The 17450-nt window shown below is 32.2% G+C and overlaps 2 protein-coding genes across 2 annotated transcripts in view; both read right to left on the reverse strand.

Moving 5' to 3' along the window:
• LOC111716387 (protocadherin Fat 4) overlaps positions 1-7531 on the reverse strand; it is a 25010-nt gene extending 17479 nt beyond the window's left edge. Inside the window, exons 1-11 of the mRNA XM_023491832.1 lie at positions 7501-7531; positions 6722-6803; positions 5642-5704; positions 4638-4693; positions 4294-4350; positions 3985-4040; positions 3381-3446; positions 2582-2741; positions 1592-1643; positions 333-375; positions 56-106 (exon numbers count right to left, since the gene is read on the reverse strand). Of these exons, the coding sequence (XP_023347600.1) occupies positions 56-106; positions 333-375; positions 1592-1643; positions 2582-2741; positions 3381-3446; positions 3985-4040; positions 4294-4350; positions 4638-4693; positions 5642-5704; positions 6722-6803; positions 7501-7531 (717 nt within the window). The remainder of the gene's footprint in view (positions 1-55; positions 107-332; positions 376-1591; positions 1644-2581; positions 2742-3380; positions 3447-3984; positions 4041-4293; positions 4351-4637; positions 4694-5641; positions 5705-6721; positions 6804-7500) is intronic.
• A 166-nt stretch (positions 7532-7697) lies between these two features.
• On the reverse strand, positions 7698-13397 carry LOC111716388 (uncharacterized). The gene is made up of 4 exons (XM_023491833.1): positions 13149-13397; positions 8398-8489; positions 7827-7886; positions 7698-7762 (listed from the first exon to the last, which is right to left on the reverse strand). Exons 1-4 carry the CDS (start codon positions 13247-13249, stop codon positions 7698-7700), a joined length of 318 nt encoding a protein of 105 aa, XP_023347601.1. The 5' UTR covers positions 13250-13397.
• Positions 13398-17450: the final 4053 nt, after the last annotated feature.

Raw genomic sequence — 17450 nt, forward strand, 5'->3', positions numbered from 1 at the left:
TTTAAATATTTTAACATTTGTATTTCAATTATTTCTATTATTGGTTACTGTTTACCTTTATAACCAGGGTCGTGGGCTGCAGAAACTCAGTTCTAGGGATAGAACCCTGTGAAAAAAAATCATGAAATAAAAGATATTTTTTTTGTCATGAAATAAAAAGAACAAATAATTTTTGCCAGAAGTATAAAATCTATAAGAATGAGTTCTTACCACAAACAATAATTTTCTAATCACGATATCTTTGCAAACCATTGACATTTCTCAGAGACTATTTGATCTTACAGAATTCACAGTTATCTGCAAAAATTCAATTTCTTTTATTTACAAATTACCTTAATGTAGATATTGCCTGTGTTACGGTTTAGTTCAAAATATCTGAAAAATAATAATATGCTTTTAACGAATCACGCATCAATTTTGACAATTTATTTGGACTATTCAACAATTTTGTCAACTTAAACAGAATTTTCATCAATTTTGACAGTATAAACGGGCTGTTCATCAATTTTGTCAATCTAAACGTAATTTTCATCAATTTTGACAGTTTATTTGGACTGTTCCACAATTTTGACAGTTTAAACAGAATTTTCATCAATTTTGTCAATTTAAACGTAATTTTCATCAATTTTGACAGTTCAAACGAATTGTATATCAATTTTGACAGTCTAAACGAACTTTTCATCAATTTTGCCAGTTAAAACAGACTTTTAATAAATTTTTATAGTTTAAGCAGACAGATCAACAACTTTGACATCTAAACAGACTGTAAATCAATTTTGACAGTTTAAACGGACTCTTCGTAAATTTTGACAATTTTGAAAGTTTAAATGGACTATTTATCAATTTTGAAGGTGTAAATGGACTGTTCATCAATTTTGAAGGTGTAAATGGACTATTTATAGGATTTTGTAAGTTCACTGACCTGATTATAAATTTTAAAATTTTAAATGCTATTTTAATTTTAACAGTTTTCAATTGACTGTTCATCCAGTTTTAAAAAGTTCAAACGGACTGTTCATATATTTTGAAAATTAAAACGGACTGTGTATAAATTTTGTAAGTTTAACGAATTGATAACCACTTTTTAGAATTTTAAATGGCTGTTTTTAACAGTTTTAGTTCACTGTTCATCCATTTAAAAGTTTAAACGTATCAATTTTGAAAGCTTAATTAACAAACGTTCAAAAATATGATAATCTAAAAGGACTGACTCATCAATTGTGAAAGTTTTAAGCAGCTCCGCGAACATATCAGATTTTAGATATGTAATTAAAACAGGCGGTTCTTCAATTTAGAAAAATTAATAGGACTGTTCATGAAAATTTACCTGTATTCTGGTCCGGAACCCTGGACAGTTTACCTGTATTCTGGTCCGGAACCCTGGAAAGTTAACCTGTATTCTTATCCGGAACCCTGGACAGTTTACCTGTATTCTGGTCCGGAACCCTGGACAGTTTACCTGTATTCTGGTCCGGAACCCTGGAAAGTTAACCTGTATTCTTATCCGGAACCCTGGACAGTTTACCTGTATTCTGGTCCGGAACCCTGGAAAGTTTACCTGTATTCTGGTCCGGAACCCTGGAAAGTTTACCTGTATTCTGGTCCGGAACCCTGGAAAGTGTAAAAGACTGGAGAACTGACACCTTTATAAAAGCATCCCTTTGTAACGAGGTGTAGGGTGGGGTGCGGGAAGGAAAATATTAATATTTAAAAAAATATATATTTTTTGTTTTTCGGCCTTTAAAGGGAGAGATCAGTTAGGTAACCTAGTTGAACTGAGAGTGTATAGCATTATAGAGAAAACCTTTAGAGCATATTATATACCAATGAGACGTTTATACGGCGTAAAATTGCAGACCATCCTGTGGTGAAAATTTTCAACCGAATTTACTCTCTTACTTACAAATTATACACCGTAAAAACGTCATATTGATATCAAATGAATCATAAACTTTTTTCTAAACAATACTGCACTTTCAGTTCAACTACGTTACCTAGATGGTCTCTCTCTTTAAGTGCCTTTGTTTTCAATTGTTTCTCTGTTTAATTTCTTAATTGATGGCATTTGATATTTTTGTTTTAACTAGAATTTACTTGATAAATGATTTGTCGCAGCAGGATATAATCTCTTCAATAAACCTTTGCATAGCTTGACATTAAGCAATTAACGTCTATACTATAAACACTTTCATTCGCCATAAGATTAAAATCGTTAAAAAGACGTTACTATTCACGCACCTTTAGTAAAAGTAAATTCAATTCAACCTGTATGAAGCATAAAGTCTGACCGCGTCAACCTTGTTGCACCGGCTAGTCCTCCCCATAGAGCTAGGTGCAGTAAAAAAGCTTACTTGGGCTGTAAACTGAAAATTATAGAACAATTTCTATAAAAACTAACTTTAAAACCTTTTCTTCTTTTTTGCTACCCCTGACTTAAATTCAATTTGAGATGTATTCGGGTTTCTTTCTTATTTAAATTTTGTCACGTCTTCGTCTGTAATTTTTATACTCATAGTTTAAAAAAATACGCAAATATATTTGGTAAGGGGGGGGACTATGGGTTGTTATTTGGTATGCTTTCCTAAATCTTTATCAAAAGCTTGGATATTCTGTGGAGAGGTTTGCAGTTTTACCCCTTGCCCGGGCATATCTGGTATCTGGGCAGAGTACCGGTCAAAATAGAAACCAGGATTCTGGTCATCAGCGTCCAGTACCCGGACATGTACAGTTGTCACATTTATCTTAATATTCATGTACAGATGTAATATTTATCTTGATATTTATGTACAGTTGTCACATTTATCTTAATATTCATGAGCAGATCATAGATGTAATATTTATCTTGATATTTATGTACAGTTTTCACATTTATCTTAATATTCATGCACAGATGTAATATTTATCTTGATATTTATGTACAGTTTTCATATCTATCTAAATATTCATGTACAGTTTTAATATTTATCTAAAGATTCATGTAAAGTTATCATATTTATCTGAATATTCATGTACAGTTTTCATATTTAACTAAATTTGTATGTACAGTTTTTAAATTTTTATATTTATCTATATTTGCATTCACAGTTAAATTATAATTATCTTAAAATACATAGATATCCATTTATCTATATAATCATGTACAGTTATCATATTTATTTATATAATCATGTACAGTTATCATATTTATTTATATAATCATGTACAGTTATCATATTTATTTATATAATCATGTACAGTTATCATAGTTATTTATATAATTTTGTTAAATTATCATATTTATTTATATAATCATGTACAGTTATCATATTTATTATGTACAGTTATCATATTTATTTATATAATTATGTACAGTTTTCCTATTTATCTCAATATTTATGTACCTGGGGTGGAGATCCCTGATCCCTGGCTTCTATTTTTATTTCAAATTTTTCCAGTTTTTCAAAATCCAAACTCTACAAAATAAATGAAAAGTTGCAAATTTAAAGAAAAATTTTAAAACGTTTACTTAATTTTGATTTCGAAGGGATTATCTACGTAATTTAACTAGAAAAGAGACGATTCATTTGGTGTACTGTCCCTTTTTGCCTCTATTAAAGTGTCATAACTTTGCAGCTTCAGACAACACAATTTTAATATTGCAAATTTAAAATTTATATATATAAAATAATATAAATGTTTAAAGAGGGGGGGAGGTATGTTGTAAGAGGGAAGGGAGGGGGGGTACGGATATTTTAATTCGGTAAGAAATTCTTAATACAATATTGACTATTTTCTTTTATCTGAAAATTAAATTGCGGATTTATCAGCAAAGACGATGAAGGAAACCGTCAGAATCGAATATTTTTTCCGAAAAGTAAAACGACAACATTTTCCTTCTTATTGTATATATCTAGGTTTAAAGGGTACCGTTGTGAATTGTGAAAACAACCCTTTAAGATGGGAGTTTAATTAAAATTAAGTTTATTTTATTTCACTTTTATTTTATTTTTCCTTTGTGAGAATAAGCCGACCCTCCAGAGGATTTTCAAACGCCAAATAATCTGAAATATTTTAACTATTTTAACATTTGTATCTCAATATTTTAACTATTTTAACATTTGTATCTCAATATTTTAACTATTTTAACATTTGTATTTCAATATTTTAACTATTTTAAAATTTGTATCTCAATATTTTAACTATTTAACATTTGTATCTCAATATTTTAACTATTTTAACATTTGTATCTCAATATTTTAACTATTTTAACATTTGTATCTCAATATTTTTTTGTTTGTTTTTTGTTTGTTTTACCTGAGAATGGTCCAGGGGGGATGTAGTATTCAACAGTAGAAAAAGGCCCCGGCTGATCTGAAAAAAAAATTTGAAAATGCTATTTTGTGTAATTTCCAGTGACCCCGACCTAACCTAACCGAAGAAGAGCAAATGCTTTCCAAATTATTTATTTGCTGTGCTCACAATATGCCAAATGTTGACCATGAACAAAATTAAATAACTGCAAAAAAATAGCGTTTAAAATTTTTTATATGTAAAAATATTGAATGAACGCACAAGCAGAATATAGTTTTATTTAGTCTTATTAAAAGTTATTGAAAACCATACGGATTAAAGTAAATCAATCAATTAATCTCTTCTACCTATATCTATTGCGGCTATTCCAGTAAAGACGACAGATCCCACCAGACTAAGCTCACTGCCGCAAATCATTATTTAACATTTATATTGGCGCTATTTCTTTAATTACAGAGTCCCTCCCGTTTCTGTATATTAGTGTTAAATGGCGCGCAAAATTTCAAATTTATCGGCTTCTTATACGCGACTCTGATTGGTTTAATTTTATACACTCATCAGGATCAAGATTAGGTTAGTTTCGATATTAAGAAAAAGAGAGGATCAAGCATTAATCTTGATATCCACAGATGCATTAATTTTTTTTTTATTTTGATAAGTCAAATCAATGAATTCTGCATATTCATTTTCTAATTTCCTAAACATGTATTTGCTGTTTCAAAATAATCTAGTCATATTTTTAGAATATCAGAACATTTTCAGGAATACGTTCATTGCAAATAAACATGTTAAACGCAGTTAAGATTTTAAAGAGAATTGAAATGTGTAAGCATAGCATACGCAATTATTTTGAAAAAGTCAGCACTTCACTAATCAAACACAATATATCAACTGCATATAGACTTTATCAGTCATACTAAAGGTTGTAAACCCATTCTTGATGTTTCTAGTAGACTTGACATCCACCATTAGCAAAGGGTGTAAACCCATTCTGGTTGACTGTAGATAGATGAATATGGAAGAAATTGTGCTGAATTCTTGCTGAATTCTGACCAGCTTGTCAGAATTCTTCAGTTTCTATTAGAATAAATCCGCAAGTCACTTTAACAGAGAAAGCACAGTAGAAATCAACAATTTGTTTCAATGATCAGACCGAGGTTAAAGGATACCCTGGGTCTGCCCCATTATAGATGGAGAGTTGCTCAAAATTACGTTCATGCACTTCCTTTGAAGCAGAAGACAAATTAAACAATCTATTCGTTGTATTTGAACAGGGTTGTCTTTAAAGTCTCATGGATTTGGGGTAACCCTATTAAATGAATGTTCTAATATTTGTCAGTTAATTATATTCCTAATGTTAAGATAGTATGGACTTGAAACAAAAACAGGAGCGTTATCATTCACATCAGTGACTCTGAAATAATAGAGATGAAGCAAAATTAATAAATTCCGATTGGACCATTTTTGTCAATTATAATTTGTTTAGAAAGACATTTAAAAGTCAAATTGTCAAAAATATTAATTTTAGAAAGAAGCCTTAATTTCAAATAGAAACAAAAGATGGCAACGTAGAATTTGTTCACTCAGCACAGCGGATATTATTACGTCACAAGTGACAACTTAGTTTTTGCGTCCGACAAAATTATTAATAATAGTGATAATTTTAGAATAAAGTGCTTATCTTACTCATCTTACAGTAAAATAAATGCAACTTTATATGTTCTTTAGTATTTGTTTTTACACTTTTTTATTTTATCTTGAAACTTGTAAACCAATGTGAGAAAATTTCGTTTTCCTTGTTATATTTGACACGTGTGACGTCGTGTATAATTGATCCATTTCTCTGTTGCCACCTATTGTATTTGAAAATCTACTTGGTTAATTCAAAATCATTAGTTTTACAAAGAAAAACAAGGTAGTAGTAGTTTTTAAACAGTACCAATGCGAATTGTAGGATAACACCGAAATTACCTAGTTAATAGGAAAATACCTGATATTAATAGGAAAATATCTGGTATTAATAGGAAAATACCTGATATTAATAGGAAAATACCTGATATTAATAAGAAAATACCTGATATTAATAGGAAAATACCTGATATTAATAGGAAAATACCTGATATTAATAGGAAAATACCTGGTATTAATAGGAAAATACCTGATATTAATAAGAAAATACCTGGTATTAATAGGAAAATACCTGATATTAATAGGAAAATACCTGATATTAATAGGAAAATACCTAATATTAGTAGGAAAATACCTGATACTAATAGGAAAATACCTGATATTAATAAAAAAATACCTGATATTAATAAGAAAATACCTGGTATTAATAGGAAAATACCTGATATTAATATGAAAATACCTGGTATTAATATGAAAATACCTGATATTAATATGAAAATACCTGATAATAATGGGAAAATACCTGATATTAATAGGAATACTGAACCCAGGATCATTGGCGTCTATTCGATCACATCGTACACTCACAGCTACACTTGATGGACCTGGAGAATATTCAGGCTGAATTGAGGTGGTCACCCCCCCCCCCCCCCTTNGTTTCAGGCTGGAAGGGGGGGGGGGGGGAAACCCCCTACAGACCTTCAGAAGATTTGCCATATTGATCTCACACTTAAACACTAAAGGGAGGGGGATGGCCTCCTGATCCCCCCCCCTTCTCTTCGAAGGAAGGAGTTTAGAAGGGGGAGATCATAATGTTTTATTTTTACTTTTGAAACCTTTAAACTTTCTTTAAATTCACGTTGTACTTTAAAAGGTTAAAATTTGTGTATTCTTTAAAATGTATTCCCACTGAACTGCTGCAAGTAAAGATTAAGGTTTCAATTTCATGCTTTGTAAGCAATTCAAACAGTAATTTAAAATCTAAAAGATAAGTTGAAATAATAAATTTGAAATGTTAAATTTATTTTCTGACAAAGTTTCTCATTTAATGTAACTGTAATTTTATACGACCATGTCTTATTAACTGTATGTGTCCATCAATGTTTTTCTATCTGAAAACGTGTTGATTATGACAATATCCTCCATTGGATTAAGCCGTAAGTCACTTTTATAAAGAAGCAACAATCGAAAATAATACATTTTCAGCTGAATGTCTCATTCAACCTTGATAAAGCACAGGTTCATTGTACTTTTGTGATTCTGACATAAATTTTTTAAAATTTCAATTATCTTTTTTTTTACCTGTAACACCTTCCTGAGTATACAATATCATTGTTAAAATAGATTCTTTTATAGAAATAAATTAGAATAGATTTGGCACAAAAACATTTAAAGCATTGAATCTAGAATAAATGGACCATTTATCTGTCAGAGCGATTCCCATTCCGTGGAACTAGGGACCATTAAAAGAAACAAGCATTTTTTTATTTTTATTTTCTTTACAATGATTCTTCCTTGTCTAGTTTAGAGTTAAGGATGAGGCTAGCAGAACCATCAGATAGATCTAGATAGATAGATAGATAGTTAGATAAATAGATAGATAGATATATAGATATATAGATAGATACCTAATCCTATTGGTCCTGATGATTGCTCTAGACTGAGCCTGATATCTTTATTAACTTCTCCTAAAAAAGCACAGCTAAAACAACAAAAAGTAAGGTAACATAATGAAAAATGTTTATCAAAAGCTTTGTCTGATCTAGGATGTAATGCAAGGAAAGTTATTTCAGAGGTGTTCATATCTTTTGTACTGCAATGTACTGTCTCTGGGCGGCAATGTAAACACAAGACGGATGTCAAAGCCTGACATGGGATCCATCTTTCACATAAAAAAATCAATGAAATATTCTGGTCATAGGAAACTATTATGGGAATTATCAAAACTATCAAAATTTAATGCTTTTAACCTCCTCGAATACTAAACGAACACTGATGCATCTATTATTGTTTACAAATTCAGCCCAAAGAGAACTGGTTTCAATGTGTACGCAGAGTATACGCGACCGCAATTAACTTTCCTTGCATTAGACCCTTGTGTCTGATCAAGTGTGAATGAGATATGCATGTTTTTGGCTTTTTATAAACTGTTTATTTTTCTCGTGTCCCTGAAAGATGTGGATAAGAACCCGATATTACCTTTAAGTCTAAGTTTTCCAAGTGTAGAACCAACTCCAAGATCTTCTCTCACAAAGAAACTATCTGTAGACCCTCCTCCTTCTAATAGGCATCTACAAAATAGGTTTTTTATCTATATAATAAAAAAAGACATTCATATATATATATATATGTTGTCTATAGTCGGACAAACGGCTGACCGAATGGGCTGAAAATTTTTGTTGACACTCATGGGTGGCCGGGGGATGTTGTAGGATAAAAAAAAATCGATAATTTTTTTAAAAATTAAAAAAAAAAAAAATTTTCCACGGCCAACGCCGGGGCCATTTAGCTAGTCTTCCATATAATAAAACTCTTAGTTAATGTATAACATATTTCTATATTGGTTATAGCTGGCGAATCGGCTGGACAAAATTGGTTGTATTTTTGAGGGTATGCCGTGGGTTACATTTCAGAAGTTTTGAACATCTACGGGCTTCGCTAGGCACTTCAGCAAACATCATGATATAATATAAAGCGCGGGTAAACGGCAGAGGTAACTATGCCTATGGATAATAAGGGTGGATGTCAACGAAAATGGGTTTACACCCTTTGCTATTGGTGGATGTCAAGTCTACCAGAAACATCAAGAATGGGTTTACACCCTTTGCTATTGGTGGATGTCAAGTCTACTAGAAACATCAAGAATGGGTTTACACCCTTTGCTGTTAGTGGATGTCAAGTCTACTAGAAACATCGAGAATGGGTTTACACCCTTTGCTAATGGTGGATGTCAAGTCTACTAGAAGCATCAAGAACGGGTTTACACCCTTTGCTAATGATGGATGTCAATTCTACTAGAAACATAAAGAATAGATTTACAACCTTTGCTAATGATGGATGTCAAGTTTACTAAAAACATCAAGAATGGGTTTACATCCTTTGCTAATGGTGAATGTTAAGTCTACCAGAAACATCAAGAATGGGTTTACACCCTTTGCTATTAGTGGATGTCAAGTCTACTAGAAATATCAAGAATGGGTTTACACCCTTTGCTAATGGTGAATGTCAAGTCTACTAGAAACATCAAGAATGGGACCCTTTGCTTGAAGCGCAAAAAAATGTTGCCTAGGAGCTCCAGGGGTGGGGGGCAAAATTTGAACTGTAAATACCAAACATTTGGCTTCTTGGATACTTCAAAGGTATCACACATAAGTCCATAATTACCTCGCAAGTACTACTTTATCTTTCCTTCAAACAAAACTTGGAGAAAAAACAGCAAACTATATTTTTATGTTCTTCACTCTTCAGTTTCAGATTTTAAAAGTTTGATAGCTCTGAATTAAAGGGGGAGGCACTGCCCCCTTGCCCCCCCCCCCCTGTATACGCCCTTGTAATGTGCTAACTTGTTCTAAATAATTGCTTATGTTTATACAATTGAATACTGTTTTTTTTAACTAATTAAATTTCTTTAAAACAGAATGTTGTATGAAATTAGAAAATGAATAAGCAGAATTCTTTTATTTGACTTTTCTAAATTTTTAATATTTTAGCATTATCTACATTATTTTATCTTAATTTATATTTATGTACGAAAATAAACTTTAATCATGATAATAATATACACCTGGGCAAACCGCGCCAGGCACTCTAGCTATTAAAGTTAAAATAGGAAAGATTTGCGTATCCGGAGAAAGGTTTGCGTATCCGGAGAAAGGTTTGCGTATCCAGAGAAAGGTTGGCGTATCCAGAGAAAGGTTTGCGTATCCGGAGAAAGGTTTGCGTATCCCTATTATTGTCAGGGACCAGACTTCATGATTTTAAACTAGGTTCAACAACGTATATTAAATTATTTGAACTGGTGTTAGGTAGTTCAGGAACCTAGCTCAAATTATACGCTTGTGTAGTTCTAGACACGTCCGATCTATTGAGCACATGGTTTGGCAGTAGTTTTTATAAGTAACTGGCCCAACCCTGAGGACCGCTGTGAAGTATGAATTCGATTGTTTTCAAAGACTAAATACCTTTATTCTTAGTTGCAAAATCATGCATGTTAGGTAATCTTAAGAAAATCCTGAACCTGTCAAATCACTGGATGCAAGATTTAGTTTTCTCGTTTACATATATATATAAACAAGCTTCTCATGACTGCTTAAAGGTGCTGCATATGCGTAATTTCAGGTGACCTTTCACACCGGTTCCACCTTTCACGGATCATCATAGATGAAGTCACATTTATTTCCGGAAAATCTAGAATATTCTATGTTTAACATGGTTTTCAAGTTTCAAATGTAAACATTTATTTCCTACCGCTTATAGATCTAGAAAGTAATTATTATTAATGTTCCTTAAAGGGACAGACCGGTTATGCAGGGTAGTTGAACTAGCTGAGTACAGTGTTGTGGACAAATTCTTTAGGATTCATTTGAGACATAAAAAACTTGTTAAAGATCTGTAAATCTTAAAATTGAGTGCAAATTATTATATAACGACGACGAAAAATATAGTAAAAAATCTAAATATATTGTGGGATTACAGGATCCATTCAAGGATAATGAACGGGAAAAGTAATTATTAATTGAAATCATTATCAATCAATGCTAGGTACAATTCATACAATGGTTTGTACATGAAACACAAGACAAATATGTATACGCCCTTGTAATGTGCTAACTTGTTCTAAATAATTGCTTATGTTTATACAATTGAATACTGTTTTTTTAACTAATTAAATTTCTTTAAAACAGAATGTTGTATGAAATTAGAAAATGAATAAGCAGAATTCTTTTATTTGACTTTTCTAAATTTTTAATATTTTAGCATTATCTACATTATTTTATCTTAATTTATATTTATGTACGAAAATAAACTTTAATCATGATAATAATATACACCTGGGCAAACCGCGCCAGGCACTCTAGCTATTAAAGTTAAAATAGGAAACATTTCGTATCCGGAGAAAGGTTTGCGTATCCGGAGAAAGGTTTTCGTATCCGGAGAGAGGTTTGCGTATCTGGAGAAAGGTTTGCGTATCCAGAGAAAGGTTTGCGTATCAGGAGAAAGGTTTGCATATCCGGAGAAAGGTTTGCATATCCGGAGAAAGGTTTGCATATCTGGAGAAAGGTTTGCGTATCTGGAGAAAGGTTTGCGTATCCAGAGAAAGGTTTGCGTATCCGAAGAAAGGTTTGCGTATCCAGAGAAATGGTTTGGTATCCAGAGAAAAGTTTGCGTATCCGGAGTAAGGTTTGCATATCCGGAGAAAGGTTTGCGTATCTGGAGAAAGGTTTGCGTATCTGGAGAAAGGTTTGCGTATCCAGAGAAAGGTTTGCATATCTGGAGAAATGTTTTCATATCCAGAGAAAGGTTTGCGTATCTGGAGAAACGTTTGCGTACCCAGAGAAAGGTTTGTGTATCTGGAGAAAGGTTTGCATATCCGGAGAATGGTTTGCGTATCTGGATAAAGGTTTGAACATCCAGCGAAAGGTTTGCATATCCGGAGAAAGGTTTGCATATCCAGAGAAAGGTTTGTGTACCCGGAGAAAGGTTTGCGTATCTGGAGAAAGCTTTGCGTATCCGGAGAATGGTTTGCGTATCTGGATAAAGGTTTGAATATCCGGAGAAAGGTTTGCATATACAGAGAAAGGTTTGTGTATCCAGAGAAAAGTTTGCGTATCCAGAGAAAGATTTGCGTATCCAGAGAAAGGTTTGCGTATCCGAAGAAAGGTTTGCGTATCCAGAGAAAGGTTTGCGTATCCAGAGAAAGGTTTGTGTATCAGGAGAAAGGTTTGCATATCCAGAGAAAGGTTTGTGTACCCGGAGAAAGGTTTGCGTATCCGGAGAATGGTTTGCGTATCTGGAGAAAGGTTTGAATATCCGGAGAAAGGTTTGCGTATCCAGAGAAAGGTTTGCGTATCCAGAGAAAGGTTTGTGTATCCAGAGAAAGGTTTGCGTATCCAGAGAAAGGTTTGCGTATGTGACTAAATTCATTAGAATTTGTAATTCAGAAATATGCAATATGCATTCATAGAATGAAATTTGTGTGTTTTATATCTGACTGTTTCAAATTTATTCAGATATGAAGAAAAACAAGGAAAGACTAGAGGAAGTAAGAGGGGGGGAGGGTGATTGGGGGAACAGACAAAAAGGGAGGGGTATGAAAGGGGAGGGGAAAGGAAGGAGGGAGGAAATACGGAAGCGTAACAAGATCTTTTCTCTGTCAAAAGAATGAATAAAATAGTCAAATAAAAGTTTTCAGGGATATCTCCAACAACAACGATTGAAAATAAACTCTAGAAATTTCTATAAATTGTGTAGACTTAAAAACATGTACAGTTGTTTGCTTCCATTCTTCTACTCTGTTTGCAAGCTTAGTAAAAATAAAAATTGCAATCGAAAGGCGCCTTCATTGTATTGATATTTACGAAGATGACTGTATTCTTGAGCAATTTTGCAGTATTGGTTTAGAGACTAGGCTTCCACTATAATACATAATTAAGACTCAAGCTTTGAGATATATTTTCTTTCTTTAAGTTAAGTCTATATAAAAGATCAGTCTAGTAATTTTATTCAAAAAACTAAAAACCTTCTGATAATTCTAAGTCAGCTTGTTATTGTATTCGTAAGGTACTAGCCAAAGGTTCACCCCCGTCTTATCTTAAATGTAGAGTATCTGCACTTAACATAAGGACGGGCTTACACTTAATTGGAGTAAATTCCACTCTATATATATTCTATACTCTATGGTAAATTTCACTCTTTATATATCTTTTCATCTGTGGTAAAATGTAACTTACCGCGTGTCTGTCTGTGCTTGAGTTTCAAGAACATATAAGAGCAAAAAACTTGCTCTTAGAGCTGTCTTCACTCCCACATTTGCTCCTGGGATTTGCTTCATAGTTTCACTTATTCTCTACGCAGCAATCGATCCTTCGAATTTTCGAGGAGTATCATTTCTTTTAACGGTAGGATTTCACATTTTCCGCTTCAGATGCCACACTTTCATTTTTCACTCGGTTCTGACAATGATATTGATTTAAATAAACGTTTTTACTCTGAAAAGAAAACTTTTTCGGGATTTTGAAGTTCACTATGTTATATAAATAAAATGGTATGTGGACTTAATTCCAAATTTATCCAAAATACAGCATTTCCATTAAAGTCTCCGTCTGACGAATTTTTATCGAATATTCTTGGAAAAATCTATTATTTCTATTGTTCCGGATTTATGCGGAGAGTGCTAGGACAAAAAAACTACATGGGGGGGGGGGGGTTTTAAAGGGTACCATAGTGTATCGTACAGACCCTCTTAAACTGGAGGATCACATTCAATTATTTCTTCAGAGCCCGCGATTTAAAAACTTCGGCTCGAGCCGTAATTCCTTAAATCCGACTTCAAGACCCAATCTTCGACCCAACTCTGACGACAACTTGTGTCACGTGATTGACAGATGCAAGATCTTCGACTCGACCTTAAGGAGTTAGGTCCAATGAAAATAAAACCGACCTTGGTTGGTTTTAGTGCCTTTCTCTCATAAAAACCCGGAATGCGTCAATTCCTACTATGAAAATCCGCCAAATAGAATATTAAACTGGTTTTTAACTCAATTCTGTGGAAAATAAGATGCGGCTTGAACCCGAAAGCTCAAATTGTAAGTAAAGCTTAGACTCGAGCCGTGTTTTCTCGAATTTTTTAGGGCTTTCATCCTTGGAGGAACTAGTTTATCAAATCAAGAACGAAGATTGTAAATAGATGAAACGAAATAAATGACAGCTTTGTAGATAGATTATTTGAAAGCTTGATAAACAGATTATCTGACAGTTTTATAGACAGGTTATTTACAGCTGGATAGACAGATTATGTGACAAATGCAGACAGGTTATCTTGACAGCTAGAGATAGATTATCTTGACAGCTGGAGACAGATTATCTTGACAGCTGAATACAGATTATCTCGAAAACGGGAGACAGATTTTCGTGCTTACAGGAGACAATTTTTTTGTTAACAGCTAAGACAGATTATCCTGTTAACTGGAGACAGATTATCTTAACAGCTAGATAAGCAAATTATCTTGACAACTGGAAAAAGGGTTCATTCAAGATTTACAGATTTATAGTTTGACGACTTTCCACATAATATAAGTTATTTTTGTTTAGAAAAAAAACTCTGATTATTGTCAGAATTAATGCACATACATATTTTCTACGCTTGAAAGTTTGCATGTTCTTGGTATAACTACGATATTCTTACTGAATACTGAATACTGTCTTCTGGATACTGGATCAGGGTTATAGAGTGTGACAAACTCCTTCATGTGTGGCGACATACAAATACAATACGCCGGGGTTCACCTGCATTAGATACCATACGTAGGTGTACAATATGTAGATATATCACGTAGATGCACAGTATGTAGATATATCACCTAGATGCACAGTATGTAGATATATCAAGTAGATGCACAATATGTAGATATATCACGTAAATGCACAGTATGTAGATATATCACGTAGATGTACAATATGTAGAAATATCACGTAGATGTAACATATGTAGAAATATCACGTAGATGTAAAATATGTAGATATATCACGTAGATGTACAATATGTAGATATATCACAAAGATGCACAGTATGTAGATATATCACGTAGATGCACAATATGTATAGATATATCACGTAGATGCACAATATGTAGATATATCACGTAGATGCACAGTATGTAGATATATCACGTAGATGCACAGTGTGTAGATATATCACGTAGATGTACAATATGTAGATATATTACGTAGATGCACAGTATGTAAATATATCACGTAGATGCACAATATGTATAGATATATCACGTAGATGCACAATATGTAGATATATCACGTAGATGCACAGTATGTAGATGTATCACCTAGATGCACAGTATGTAGATATATCACGTAGATTCACAGTATGTAGATATATCACGTAGATGCACAGTGTGTAGATATATCACGTAGATGTACAATATGTAGATATATCACGTAGATGCACAGTATGCAGATATATCACGTAGATTCACAGTATGTAGATATATCACATAGATGCAAAGTATGTAGATATATCACGTAGATGTACAGTATGTAGATATATCACGTAGATGCATAATATGTAGATATATCACGTAGATGCACAGTATGTAGATATATCACGTAGATACACAGTATGTAGATATATCACGTAGATTCACAGTATGTAAATATTTCACGTAGATGTACAATATGTAGATATATCACGTAGATGCACAATATGTAGATATATCACGTAGATGCACAGTATGTAGATATATCACGTAGATGTACAATATGTAGATATATCACATAGATGCACAGTATGTAGATATATCACGTAGATGTACAATATGTAGAAATATTACGTACATTTAAAATATGTAGATATATCACGTAGATTTACAATATTTAGATATATCACGAAGATGCACAGTATGTAGATATATCACGTAGATGCACAATATGTAGAATGTAGATATATGTAGATATATCACGTAGATGCACAGTATGTAGATATATCACGTAGATGTACAGTATGTAGATATATCACGTAGATGTACAATATGTAGATATACACATAGATACACAGAATTTATATATATAACGTTTTACGGTTTCCAATGTACAGTTGAATAGATAATATATCCACTGTACAGTTGAATAGATAATATATTAACTGTACAGTTGAATAGATAATATAACCAATGTACAGTTGAATAAATAATATATCCACTGTACAGTTGAATACATAATATATCCACTGTACAGAATAATAGATAATATATCCACTTTACTGTTGAATAGATAAAATATCCACTGTACATTTCATTAGATAATATTTCCACTGTACAGTTCATTAGATAATATATCCACTGTACAGTTGAATAGATAATATATCCACTGTACATTTGAATACATAAAATATCCACTTTACAGTTAAATGAATAATATATCGATTATACAGTTGAATACATAATATATCCACTGTACAGTTGAATAGATAAAATATCCACTGTACATTTGAATACATAAAATATCCACTTTACAGTTAAATGAATAATATATCGATTATACAGTTGAATACATAATATATCCACTGTACAGTTGAATAGATAAAATATCCACTGTGCATTTCATTTGATAATATATTCACTGTACAGTTGAATAAATAGTATATTCACTGTACAACAAAATAGGTAATATATCCACTTTAAAGTAAAATAGATGATATAGCCACAATACAATTGAATAGATAAAATATCCACTGTACAGTTAGATTAATAATATATCAATTATACAGTTGAATTGATAAAATATCCACTGTACAGTTGAATACATAATATATCCACTGTTCAGTTGAATAGATAATTTATCTACTGTTCAGTTGAATAGATAAAATATCCACTGTGCATTTCGTTTGGTAATATATCCAATGTACAGTTCATTATATAATATATTCACTGCACAGTTCATTAGATAATATATTCACTTTACAGTTGAATTAAAAGTATATTCACTGTACAGTTGAATAGATAATATATCCACTGTACAGTTGAATAGATAATATATCCACTGTACAGTTGAATAGATAATTTATCTACTGTTCAATTGAATAGATAAAATATCCACTGTGCATTTCATTTAATAATATATCCACTGTGCATTTCATTTGATAATATAATCACTGTACAGCTCATTAGATAATATATTCACTGTACAGTTGAATTAATAGTATATTCACTGAACAGTAAATTATATAATACTAGAAATTCAAGGCGCTTCGCGCCTTTCTTTCTAGCGCTTCGTGCCCATCTTCTAAATTAATTGTGAACATGTTCTCTTTGTGTACATCGTAAAACAAAACAAAAATAATTCGCGGATTTTTACAAAAATTTCGTGGATTTTCAAAATTTTCAAAAATTTAATGAAGATCGAATTTTGACGGAGACAAATATTTAAAATTTCAATCATTCATAAACCTTCCCTGGGGTCCATAGATGTCCCACAAAAAATTTGGGCCCGATCGGTTCAGCCGTTTTGACGTTTATTGGATA

Source organism: Eurytemora carolleeae, unplaced genomic scaffold, assembly GCF_000591075.1.
Source record: "Eurytemora carolleeae unplaced genomic scaffold, Eaff_2.0 scaffold1175, whole genome shotgun sequence".
Taxonomy (NCBI): domain Eukaryota; kingdom Metazoa; phylum Arthropoda; class Copepoda; order Calanoida; family Temoridae; genus Eurytemora; species Eurytemora carolleeae.

What these genes read in the sequence shown, in the direction of transcription:
- LOC111716388 (XM_023491833.1), bottom strand. Translation starts at nt 13,249, where the DNA reads ATGAAGCAAATCCCAGGAGCAAATGTGGGAGTGAAGACAGCTCTAAGA. An exon ending in CAAGCACAGACAGACACGCG is followed by an intron (nt 8,490 to 13,148) that starts GTAAGTTACATT and finishes CCTATTTTGTAG; the next exon opens with ATGCCTATTAGAAGGAGGAG. An exon ending in ATCAGGACCAATAGGATTAG is followed by an intron (nt 7,763 to 7,826) that starts GTATCTATCTAT and finishes CTATCTATCTAG; the next exon opens with ATCTATCTGATGGTTCTGCT.